The 12303-nt window shown below is 41.8% G+C and overlaps 1 protein-coding gene across 2 annotated transcripts in view; it reads left to right on the top strand.

Annotated features, from left to right (window-relative positions):
• Positions 1-12303, top strand: part of LOC122556810 (slit homolog 3 protein-like) — a 654707-nt gene that overhangs the window by 576623 nt on the left and 65781 nt on the right. For both annotated transcript variants that reach the window (XM_043704014.1, XM_043704015.1), the window contains 4 exons: positions 4536-4604; positions 9310-9381; positions 10091-10162; positions 11150-11221. In XM_043704014.1, the coding sequence (XP_043559949.1) occupies positions 4536-4604; positions 9310-9381; positions 10091-10162; positions 11150-11221 (285 nt within the window). The remainder of the gene's footprint in view (positions 1-4535; positions 4605-9309; positions 9382-10090; positions 10163-11149; positions 11222-12303) is intronic.

Below are 12303 nucleotides of genomic sequence, written 5' to 3'. Positions count from 1 at the left end.
ATCCCTGACTCTGCTTTCAAGGAACTATGAACATTCATTCTAAGGTCTTTGACATGAGTCCATAAACCAATTGTCCTTTCGATAATCATAAGAAATCAAATACCAATATTCAAAGAGAACTTCTCCCCAATGTTCTGACCAATGTCTATGTCTCAATTAACAGTGCAAAAGCAGATTATTTGATTGCTGTTTATGGGAGCCATTACTGTATACAAACAGGCTGCCACACTTCCTGTAGTGCAAGCATGATTACAAGCAAATTAAATATCTTCAATAATAATAAATGCTTGAAATGACTTGAGGTCATGAGGCTATGTAAATGCAAGTCTTTCTGTTCTTTTTTCCAGGTCAGTATTCAGTGCTCAGTAAAGCCCCAGATACCTTTCCAGACTATTGTGCAGATTTTGTTCGGTTACAGATGTCCAAACTGTGGACCAGCTCCAGTCCTAAAAGATGGTCCTTAAAGCACAACTGTTTATCAGCTCTATTACTCATAACAGTGGCAGGGTTGTCTAATTACAATGCTGCAAACCTGAAGGTCTATAAAAGATGATGGTTGTTACAGCTGCCCCAGTGGTGAATGGGTCAAAAACAGCTTACACCTCGATTTTGTGTTATTCAAGTTAATAGGATAATGATTTTGAGATTTAGTGTGCCCCCATTATGCCCATCTGTGCAAAGGCCAATAAGTTGGATATTGTTGTGCGGGTAATGACTCTGAAGGAGTTAATGTTCATGTTGCATTGGCTCTACCCATTCTACTGCTGTCTTCAGTCTGTGGGTAGAGATGAGAAGTTCTGTTGTAGCTTTCCGACTGAGCAGAGGTAACTGTGTTAGCTCCATAATTATTGGTATCTGAGTCTTTTTGTTCTTATTGCTACCTTACCAGCTTTCTTAATTAGATTAGATTCCCTACAGTGTGGAAACACGCCCTTCGGCCCAACAAGTCCACACCAACCCTCCAAAGAGTAACCCACTTCCCTCTGACTAGTGCACCTAACGCTATGGGACAATTTAGCATGGCCAATCCACCTAACCTGCACATCTTTGGATTGTGGGAGGAAACCAGAGCACCCGGAGGAAACCCATGCAGACACGGGAAGAATGTGCAAACTCCACACAGACAGTCGCCTGAGGCTGGAATTGAACCCAGGTGCCTGGCTCTGTGAGGCTGCAGTGCTAACCACTGAGCCACCGTGCCACTATTGTTATCTAAAAGTGTTTCCTCTTCTGTAGATACTCTTTCATGGTGTATCCTCCAGCACTAGTCACTAGATGAGCCTAAGACAAAGAAACGATATAGGAGGATTGGCAACAGTTATCTACCTTAAACAACCCTAGTCCAGTACCATATACTGGTAGAGATAGTAAATACCACAAGAGGCTGCAGTAGTTACTGGAAAAATACAAAGATACCTCAGGAACTAACACAGGGTTTAGGCTGCTTTCACCTTCATTTCATCAGTTTAATGGGAAGACCAAGGTAGTATTGAGTCATGCAGATCCATGTTCAGTTTCTGATCTATGGTGCGTTACCAATGGCTGGCCTGGGTTAAGTCGCATGAATTGATAGTCTAGACTTACTGATCTTGGTGACTATCCAATGAACCATACTGGGATGCCTAAGTGTGTGGCTAGGTTTAGGATTGCCTGCACTGCTCACAGCATTAGGATACTCTGCCATTGTAGTTAATCCAAGATAATATATGAAAAGTAGCCATTTAAGGTGGCATGGTGGCTAAGTGGTTAGGACTGCTGCCCCACAGCACCAGGGACCTGGGTTCGATTCCATTCTCAGGCGACCGTCTGTGTGGAGCTTGTACATTCTCCCTGTGTCTGTGTGGGTTTAATTTGGGTGCTCTGGTTTCTTCCCATAATTCAATGATGTGCAGTTTAGGGTGGACCATGGGAAATGCAGAGTTACAGGGATTGGGTTGGATGCTCTTCGGACGGTCAGTGTGGACTCGGTGGGCCGAATGGCCTGTTTCCACACTGTAGAGATGATATGATTCTCATTCGAAATTTGCTTTCCTTAAAACTGCACCACTTCTATTGACCCTCCCCATAGCATCATGAGTCACCAACAAAACTGAATCACACCCCCCTCCCCTACCATATGCAATGTTCCTCAGACCGTTAACTTAAAACACACATTAGTATGGCATAACATTCAGTGTGGACTTGTCATTTTTATCATTTCTAATTGCCCTTAAACTGGGTGACTTGCTCAGCCTTCTAGCTGGCAGATAAAAGTCAAGCATATTGTTGGGCATAGAACCACAGATAGGTCATAAATATTCTGATCTAAAGGAAACTAGAGAAACAGATGGGTTTTTGCAACAAATAAATTTATAGTTTTGTAGTTACCAAACCAAGCTTTTGATTTGCTTGTTAATTTATTGAATCTGAACCAATGTCCACAAAGTTCAATGACATTACCATGACCAACCCATCCCTTGATAAATAGCCTCGGTTTTGGGTGAGGAAAGTTGTGCGCTAGTGAAGACTGTATTCAGATTACTGATAAGGATCACAAAAGTTACAACCTTGCCTTTCTATCCCTGAGAATTGGGTTTGAATCCATTCAGAGAGATGGAAGACAGATGTTCAGTTTTTCTGCTTCTAAATCTCAGAGTGTCAGTATTACCTCATCACATAACTTCACAGGATTTGTGGAATCATTCTGACAACTGAACTTCCAGAATTTGAAGTTTATACAATGAAGATTTACAGTCAGATTAGAATTCAATATACTTGATTAGTGATGCTGAAAAAGCACAGCAGTTCAGCATCCGTGGACCAGTAAAATCGACGTTTCGGACAAAAGCCCTTCATCAGGAATACAGGCAGAGTGCCTCAAGGGTGGAGAGATAAATGAGAGGAGGGTGGGGGTGAGGAGAAAGTAGCATAGAGTACAATAGGTGAGTGGGGGAGGGGATGAAGGTGATAGGTCAGGGAGAAGGGTGGAGTGAATAGGTGGAAAAGAAGATAGGCAGGTAGAACAAGTTATGGGGACAGTGCTGAGCTGGAAGTTTGGAACTGGGGTGAGGTGGGGAAAGAGGAAATGAGGAAACTGTTGAAGTTTACATTGATGCCCTGGGGTTGAAGTGTTCCGAGGCGGAAGATGAGGCGTTCTTCCTCCAGGCGTCGGGTGGTGAGGGAGCGGTGGTGAAGGAGGCCCAGGCCCTCCATGTCCTCGGCAGAGTGGGAGGGGGAGTTGAAATGTTGGGCCATAGGGCGGTGTGGTTGATTGGTGCCCACAGGGCGGTGTGGTTGATTGGTGCCAACATTTCAACTCCCCTCCCACTCTGCCGAGGACATGGAGGTCCTGGGCCTCCTTCACCGCCGCTCCCTCACCACCCGACGCCTGGAGGAAGAACTCCCCACCCCCACTCTCCTCTCATTTATTTCTCCACCCTATCAGGCACTCTGCCTGTATTCCTGATGAAGGGCTTTTGCCCGAAACTCGATTTTCCTGCTCCTCGGATGCTGCCTGAACTGCTGTGCTTTTCCAGCACCACTCTAATCCAGAATCTGGTTTCCAGCATCTGCAGTCATTGTTTTTACCTCGAAGTCAATGTAGACATATCTGCATTTGCATTCTCATGCACTGAGTGGGAAACATTGCGAGGCTTCAATTTGACTTTGTGTAGTTTCCAAAGGATATAGGGCCTCAGATGATAAATTACTCAATGATATGGCTGCACAACCACAGCAACTTCAATACACAACAGACACAGTAGGTGTTCTTCTGGGTTCTACAAAAAATTACATTGTTGGAGGATCATTGTAATGACTGCATGAGCATAATGGGCTTTTTTCTGGTATTTCTTCATTCCCACACAACCCTTTCTTAAGAATCAATGGATGTCCTTTCCACAAATGTTTGCTATTGCCTAACGGCATTACTTGACACATTTGTAAGGCTCCCTGTCCGTCACCCATAGATTGTGATGGATTGGAATTGTGGATAAACAACAGTAAAAAGAAGCAGTTCTGCTCCACCATTTAGCATGATCATGGCTTATCTTCTTCAGCTCCACTTAATCACTCCTCTCCATATTCCTTGATTTCCCTGAGAAACCAAAAATCAGTCTAACCCAGCCTGACATATATTCAATAACGGAGTATCCACAATTTTCTGGGGTACAGAATTCCAAAGATCTCCAATTCTTTGATGGAAGAAAATCATCCTCATCCTAGTGCTAACTTGATCCCAAATCCTGGGATGCTCCCTTAGCCTTCAGTTGACTAGGTCCTCATTTACCTCTTTACAGTAATCCTTCTAACAAACAATTGAAGCTTCCCATTTAGGGCCACGGCATATTGCCAAGGAAGGTAACAAACGTTCTGAGTGTTTGATGGATTATTCCATACACAGACTGTGACCTTTCTCTTTGTCAGTTTGATAGTTCTTGTTACAAAAGCATTAAACATCTTTCTCACTGCAGGTAACCATTGTTGTTTTTGAGGGAAAGCTTATGTCAATTGTACATGATCCCATTACCATTGACTGCCTTTGTCTTGCTTTGCAGATATTTGGAAGGGAATCAGCTGACGTCAGTCCCCAAAGAGCTCTCTAACTACAAGCATTTATCACTCATGTAGGTGACTTAGACTCTCTTTTGTTATTTCTGTAACATGCTGCAAAATGATGGTAACATCGTAATAAATTAATTATTCTTAATCTAATGACGGGGAAAAGTCATGTATGACAGGAAGTGAGTTGCATTACACTAATTCCATTTTATTACAACCCGATGCAGTGAATGTTGATTGGTTTCTAATTCTGTTTGAGGATTATTCCTCTCATTAACCCTTCATGGGGAATCAATACTGTCCTTGTTGTTTAGTGAGGAAGGGTAATATGCTGTGATAACACAGGGAACTTGGTTGTTCAGACGTGGGGATCAGCTGTTACGCTGCTTTAATGAGATGTTAAATAAAATAACTCGGTGATAACAGTGCAATGGTGTGTTGGCACTGTCTGCTCTCTGTGACTTTATTTCAAACCAACCAACACTCAGACTATCTCTGCCTTCACTCCTGTTTGGCAGGCGATGGAGAAGGGCATCATTACCATTTCTAGTCTGGCCTAAGATGTACCAGAATGAAGCAACTCTTTTTGGTTAAATTCACTCAAGATTATTAAGAGTACTTCTCCGCCTTCTTCCTCTTCCTTTGCCCAAAGGCATATCTGACTGACAATCTCCATCATGGTTGTGGCAAGGAGATAGAGACATCTTATCTACCCTGTCCATCCTGCCACACCCAGGGCACTTGGGTTTGCTCAATGCAGCAATGTCAGGGGAATTATACAATGCAGCTACCTAAAGCTACAGACCAGGGAAGACGAGATGCTGACAATGGGCTTAGCTTATCCCATCCCAAATCAGGGAAGCAACCAAATGTGTGCCAGTCTATGTCTACCATTCCTGACTCCGCTAACCTTCATGAGCATGGGTGGATGGACGGGAGTTGGTGGGGCTGGTGTTTGAGGACATTAAGGGCCCCGCCTTGTGACTTTAGCAATGTTGAGGTGATTAGGAAGCTCAATAAAAGCTGACTTTTTGGGGCAGGTTGGTTGGAGCTCTGTGAAGCTGAACAGTTCCAGCTCACTGGAAACAGCAACCGCCAGAGCTGAAACTGTTTGATATGATGAAAAAAGTGAACGTTTGGGCCAAAATACTGGAGAGCAGCAATAAGGTTTCAATAAACAGCCTTCCTCTTAACCATGTCCTACCTCAGTTAGAGCTCTCCATTCATTCTGGCTCTTCAGAGATGAAGATGCTCTCCGTGTTTTTAAGATCATGCACAGAGAGGTGCATTGCAATAGCCGACCATGCCATCATTGTAATGGCTGCTGGCTTGGGACAGAATGGGATGTCCTGCCTCCATTTCCACCTGTAGGAGAATGAAGTTGGTAAATCTGTCTCTGCATAAAGACCCCGATCCCACAAAAATGACTCTTCAAAGCTGATTGTCCTGGATGTAGGTTCGCTCACTGAGTTAGGAGGTTCATTTTCAGACATTTTGTCACCATTCTAGGTAAAATCTTCAATGAGCCTCTGAATGAAGCACTGGTAATATAACCCACTTTCTATTTATATATTTGAGTTTTCTTGGGTTATTAATGTCATTTCCTGTGGTGACATCATTTCCTATGGTGATGCCATTTCCTGTTTGTTTTCTCAGGGGGTGGTAAATGGGATCCAAGTCAATGTGTTTGTTGACAGAGTTCCGGTTGGAATGCCATGCTTCTAGGAATTCTCGTGCATATCTCTTTTTGGCTTATCCAAGGATAGATGTATTGTCACAGTTGAAGTAGTGTCCTTCCTCATCTAATTGTCAATTATCAAGGAGGCAGGATCGAGATGGGCATCAATCTCACTGCTCAAAACTCTCCTCCGATAGAAAAATCTAGCCCATTAGAGGGGAGGTGATGGCCTACTGCTATTATCAATGCACTGTTAATCCAGAAACCATGATAATGTGCTGGGAACCTGGGTTTGAAATCCACCATGGCAGATGATGGAGTTTGAGTTCAATAAAAACCTGGAATTATGGGTCTAATGATGACCATTGTCGATTGTCAGATAAACCTATCTGGTTCACTAATGTTCTTCATGGAAGGAAACTGCTACATGATCTGGCCTACATGTGACACCACACCCACAGCAATGTGGTTTACGCTCAACTGCCCTCTGAAATAATCGAGCAAGCCATTCAGTTCAAGGGCAGTTAGGGCTGGGCAATAAATGTTGGCTTAGTCAGCAATGCCCTCATCCTGTGAATGAATAAAAAAAATCTAAGAAATGGAGATGTATTGCATTCCACAGCACTGAAAACCTTTACATTGTGTTACCTTCAAAATAAATCACATCCCAATAAAATCCAGGCAGAGGGTTAGAGAGCAACTTATACATTGTGGATAATAAAATCTGTTGTCTACATAAAGCCTTGATTATAACTCTGTTAGTTCCTTTAATTAAAACTGTAATCCAGGATTACAGGGTCTGTTTTATTTACAATCGTTGCAATGAATTATTCATGTTGCAGTCAGAAACGCTCCCCAGCTGATAGACAGACGATTTGCATCCGTGGACTATGTAGAACTGAGTGATAAGTGCACTCATAAAGAGTCAGCTCCATTGGTCCATACTACACAGAAACAGACCCTTTGGTCCAAGCAATCCATGATTTTGTTACATGGCACTCAGAGGAACTCTTCCACCCTGGTGATGTAATGGGGAATATGCAGTGTGGGGGTGATCATTTTTGTTGGCCTAATGTTGAATATTGTGCAGTGCTTGGCTGAGTGATGGAGGGAATAGGTTGCTTCGCATTACCCATGAGATTGTACTCTCCTGTTTCCATAATTAGTAGGGAGCTGGTGAATATTTGCCCTGGCTAAACCTCTTTAGCTCCTATCCCTTGTGGCTTTCATAATTTCCCTTGGTCTAACCTTAATTGCTTGGTCACTACCTGGGGAAAAAAAAGTAATATTTTCCACTGTTTTTTTTCCCTATTTCAGCATGTTTAAGGTAAGTGCATTTCTGGGCCACTGGAATGTATAAACCCTTTGAGGCTTTATTACTCAGTAAACTCCTCACAATTTGAATGAAACCTTGTTTGCAGGATCAGTGGTTGGAAAAGAATTGGCCCAAATCTTGTTGGAGCAGTGTATCCTGAAGAGTTAGTTAAACATTTTCCTGCACGCTTCCAGCTTGAAGGCTTTCTTTACTGTAAAATTCTATAAAAAATGGATTAAGAAGAGCTCATCTGAGACCTTTACTGAATAGCGAAACCGATAGTCTGTCTCTTTAAAACAAAGGGATTTAACATTTGAGAAAGAAATAGGAAGGATAAAGAAGGAAATGAAGTAAATTGAACTCATAGAGTCACACAGCACGGAAACAGACCCTTCGGTCCAAGTCCATGCCGACCATAATCCCAAACTAAACTAGTCCCACCTGCCTGTACTTGGCCCATATCCCTCCAGACATTTCTTATTCATGAACTTATCCAAATGTCTCTTAAATGTTGTAACCGTACCCACATCCACCACTTCCTCTGGAAGTTCATTCCACACACAAACCATTCACTGTATAAAAAAGTTGGCCCTCATGTCTTTTTTTAAATCTTTCTCCTCTCTCCTTAAGATATGCCCCCTAGTTTTGAAACTCAGGGAAAAGACCCTTCTCATTCACCTTACCTATGCCCGTTGAGAGTGTGGTGCTGGAAAAGCACAGCGGGTCAGGCAGCATCCAAGGAGCAGGAGAATCGACGTTTTGGGCATAAGGGTTACTGATGAAGGGCTTATGCTCGAAACATTGATTCTCCTGCTCCTTGGATGCTACCTGACCAACTTTTGACTCTGATCTCCAGCATCTGCTGTCCTCACTTTCTCCTACCTTATCTATGCCCCTCATGATTTTATTAACCTCTGTAAGGTCACCTCTCAACCTCCTATGCTCCAGTGAAAGAGCTCCCAGCCTATTAAGCCTCTTCATATAATTCCAACCCTCCATTCCTGGCAACATCCTGGTAAATCTTTTGTGAACTCTCTCTACCTTAATTTGTCAAAATAAGCAAGGAATAAAACAATTGGATTAAGTGAAAGAGTGAGAAGAAGAAAAACAAGGAAAAATAGAATTTAAATCAAAGTCTTGAAGAAGTTTACACATGTGAGAATGAGACATGGCAGCTTAGAATATTCCCTTTCTAGGTTGGACAAGTGAATTATGCACTACTAATTATCACTTGTTTAAAAATACTTGCATTGTTACATACAAACTCTTAACTTTCTGCAGAATGTTTATAATCATCCCATGGGAGTTTAGACAGAATGGGGGTGTTGAGGTCACGCTGTTATTATTGTGTGTTTTTACATCTTGTGGTTCTAAGATCAGGAACTTCACCAGGTGTATTTCTTGCTATTCTCCATGTGGCTGGTGAATTGTTACTCAGCCATTTTGGAGCAATGAATGTGGCATTTAGTTAACAATTCGTTCCTAATACAACACATGGTGTAGTGAGGTAGGGTCATCAGCTGGGAAATTGTGACAATTTGTAACTGATGGTGCGTCACTTCCTTGCTTAATCCATGTGCACATTAATGTTGCCTTATCTGTGCAATCACTTTCCTTTCTCCACAAGCCAGTGATGCTCAAATTATGTTCAGCACAGCTCCTTGCATTTTGTTTATGATAAATCCAATGCTATTGTTTGCCTCTGAGAAAAGAGAGTGCACAGACTTGTTTTAATCGGATACAATAAATGATTGTATTTGTTGTTGTGCTTTTGCAGAGATTTAAGCAACAACAGTATCAGCGTGCTGAGCAATTCTAGCTTCAGCAACATGTCCCAGCTCTCAACACTGTGAGTATATGATCCAGCCTCTCTGTCTCTCAAATGTCTGAATATTCGGACTTCAGTTGTTGGTGTGTTCATGTGACCCAATCGATCCCAGCGGTGTGAGTTGCTACTCTGCATGTTATTATTACAATTAATTTGCCTCCTGATACCATCAGTTGTGCTATTACTAACAACAGTAATGAGTATGGGGCGCTACTTTGATATTAATGCTACTGTTGTTACCACAAATCTTGACATAAGTAATGTTCATAGCTGTGGATGAGTGCACCGAATTACTTTAACAACAGAGCTATGAGAGGTAAATAGTTTGCCTCTCGAATTGTTTTTCAAGAATCCACCTGGTACATCGGGTTAATGCACTGGCTTTCTGTTTGTGAGCCTCAGACTCAGAGTCTGGTTTAGGCTGAGGCTGGATGTAAGGTGAGCTTGAGCGTCCATGAGAGTAGGAGGAAGGCACTCAAGCTGATGTTATCCAGGGATTAACATTGCCGGAGTGCAATTGCCCTGCCCTTTACTTGCAGCTGGTTACTTGGTCCAGGCCATTAGATGAAAATAGAGGTATTTCAGACACCAAATAAGCATCCCATTAATCATTACTGAAGAATGAAGAATAATATGTCAGAACATAGCAGTGTCTGGTTCTTTTTAAAACTTTTGGAAGCCCTGGTCCCCAGATCATAACTTAACTCATTCTTAACATTTGTTTTGTCAGAATTTTGAGTTATAACCGGCTGAGGTGCATTCCCGTCCATGCTTTCGATGGTCTGAAATCTCTGAGGTTGTTGTAAGTACTTAGCAAAGCGTTACTTGAAACAAACTTTGTGTGATTTGAAGTGATGAGGAATTGCCAATGTGGACCTTACCCTGGCTCCACAGTGTGGAGTGTCAATGCAAAATAACCCAGGCTCTCAAAGACCAGTCCCTTCCTATCTCAGACCTTGCTGCCCATACTTCCATTCTCTATCTCTGCTTACCACTTCCAATTCACTCACTTTCCACATGCCGTTTCCATCTCACAAATCTGAATTACCATCTTAATTTTGTCCTGCATTGTTTCTGGACAATGTTTTACATTCCTTCTTAACATGCATGGATTAGATCAATTTGGACTATCCCCAAAGAACATTAGTGAACCAGCATTAGATTGGAATATTACTGAATTCAGTTCATGATGTAATGAGACCTGGAAACGTGCAGGATAAACAAGATATAAATATAGGAGTGAATTCTGATGGTGCAGAATTCATTTTTGATACCACTGCCTAACATTCCCTCTGACTTAGGCATGTTTGCTCTCTTAGTACAAGGTCATTTTACCTTCATGATGTGTTAGTGTCTTGTAGCAGATTGTAGCCTGACTGTTTCCACATCTGATAGTTGAATAAGAATGTGTGTTCTCTTTGTGTTGTACCCTGGACCCCTGTATTAGTGTCTTTGGCTATTCCTTGCATTTCACAGCTGTGTTATTTGATGTGTATCATATTCTAGCCTGTGCATTATCCTGGGTATGCGACAACCCAAGCTACATCTGATCCTGTGTATAATTCACATTGGTCATGTAGACTGAGCCTGGTGTTATTCTGCCCACTTTCAGAGGTGTCCTGCACTATAAAATAGTCAAACGTAATATGAAAAGTTCTTCCCTCACCTTTTCAAAGGATGCAATATAAATTTTTAACTTTAAAAATAATATATCCAATGTGTAACATTGTTCCATTGGATTTTGTATAAAGTCATCGATGTAATTTTAACAGATTTTTTTTAAAAATAGGACCCTACATGGTAATGACATCTCAACCATTCCTAACGGAGCATTCAGTGGTCTATCGTCACTTTCTCACCTGTAAGTAAAAAAGGGGACTTATCTTCTTCAAAGAGACACCCTTGAGAAGAAAATTGAGTATACTAATAAATTGGTGGGAATTCACAAGAACAAGTACCGAGTGCCCTCCAGCAATAACAATACACAAGGTAGTTAGTGCCTAAGCTACTAAGATGAATTGTATTGAAGAGAAGATATCAACAATCTTTCTTCCTACACTGGAACAAGCTGTCAAAGGAAATATTCCCAGCCACATAACTTGAAATCTTCAAGACTCATCTCTAAATTATTTCTGTTTATGAGTTTTTATTATCAGGACTACCACTGCAGATCTGGTTTTTCTCGAGCTGACAGCATAAAAGTTGGCAGAATGTGAATATTAGTCTGTGATACAGTCATGAGTAAGCTAAAAGCAGAATTCTTTAATATCTGTATGCAGTTAGTGTTCCTGGTTGATTTTCACATTACTTTAATTTCTGAAAGGGGTACTCCTTGGGAATTACATTGTGATATTCTTTGTAATGTGCCACAGCCTTAACTGAAATAAGTTTGTGAAATTGAGGCTCACTTTTCAGCGATTCCAGGCAGACTTTGACAACAGGTTTTTCTGAGCTCCATTACTATGGCTGCTGAGACTGTTTTGCAGAAAGTGTGACTTGCCCCACTAATGAGCTGCAGAAATGATATTGTGAATTTTAATTCTTTCAAAGTTAACTTTCTCTGCTGATGTTTTTATTGAGTATTGTCAGTGTTTTGGAGATAGCAGATTCCATCCACCCCAAAACATATATTGCTATATTCTTTGTATGATTTGGTTGCAGAGGTACAATTTTTTTGTTGCAATTTTTATAACCAATACACACCTTTTTGATACACCTCCATATAGTTGGTAGCTCAGTGGTTAGCACTGCTCCTACTAAGGATCTGGGTTTGATTCTAACCTTGGCTATGTGGGGTTTGCACATTCTCCTTGGGTTTGCTCTGGTTTCCTCCCACAATCCAAAGATGTAAAGGTTCGGTGGATTGGCCATGCTAAATTGGCCCCTGTGTCCAGTGATGTGCAAGCTGAGGGACTAGCCATGGGAAATGCAGGGGCTAGGGGG

The sequence above is a fragment of the Chiloscyllium plagiosum genome, chromosome 14 (genome assembly GCF_004010195.1).
Source record: "Chiloscyllium plagiosum isolate BGI_BamShark_2017 chromosome 14, ASM401019v2, whole genome shotgun sequence".
In the NCBI taxonomy this organism is placed as follows: domain Eukaryota; kingdom Metazoa; phylum Chordata; class Chondrichthyes; order Orectolobiformes; family Hemiscylliidae; genus Chiloscyllium; species Chiloscyllium plagiosum.
This window is presented reverse-complemented; position numbering and strand designations above follow the sequence as displayed.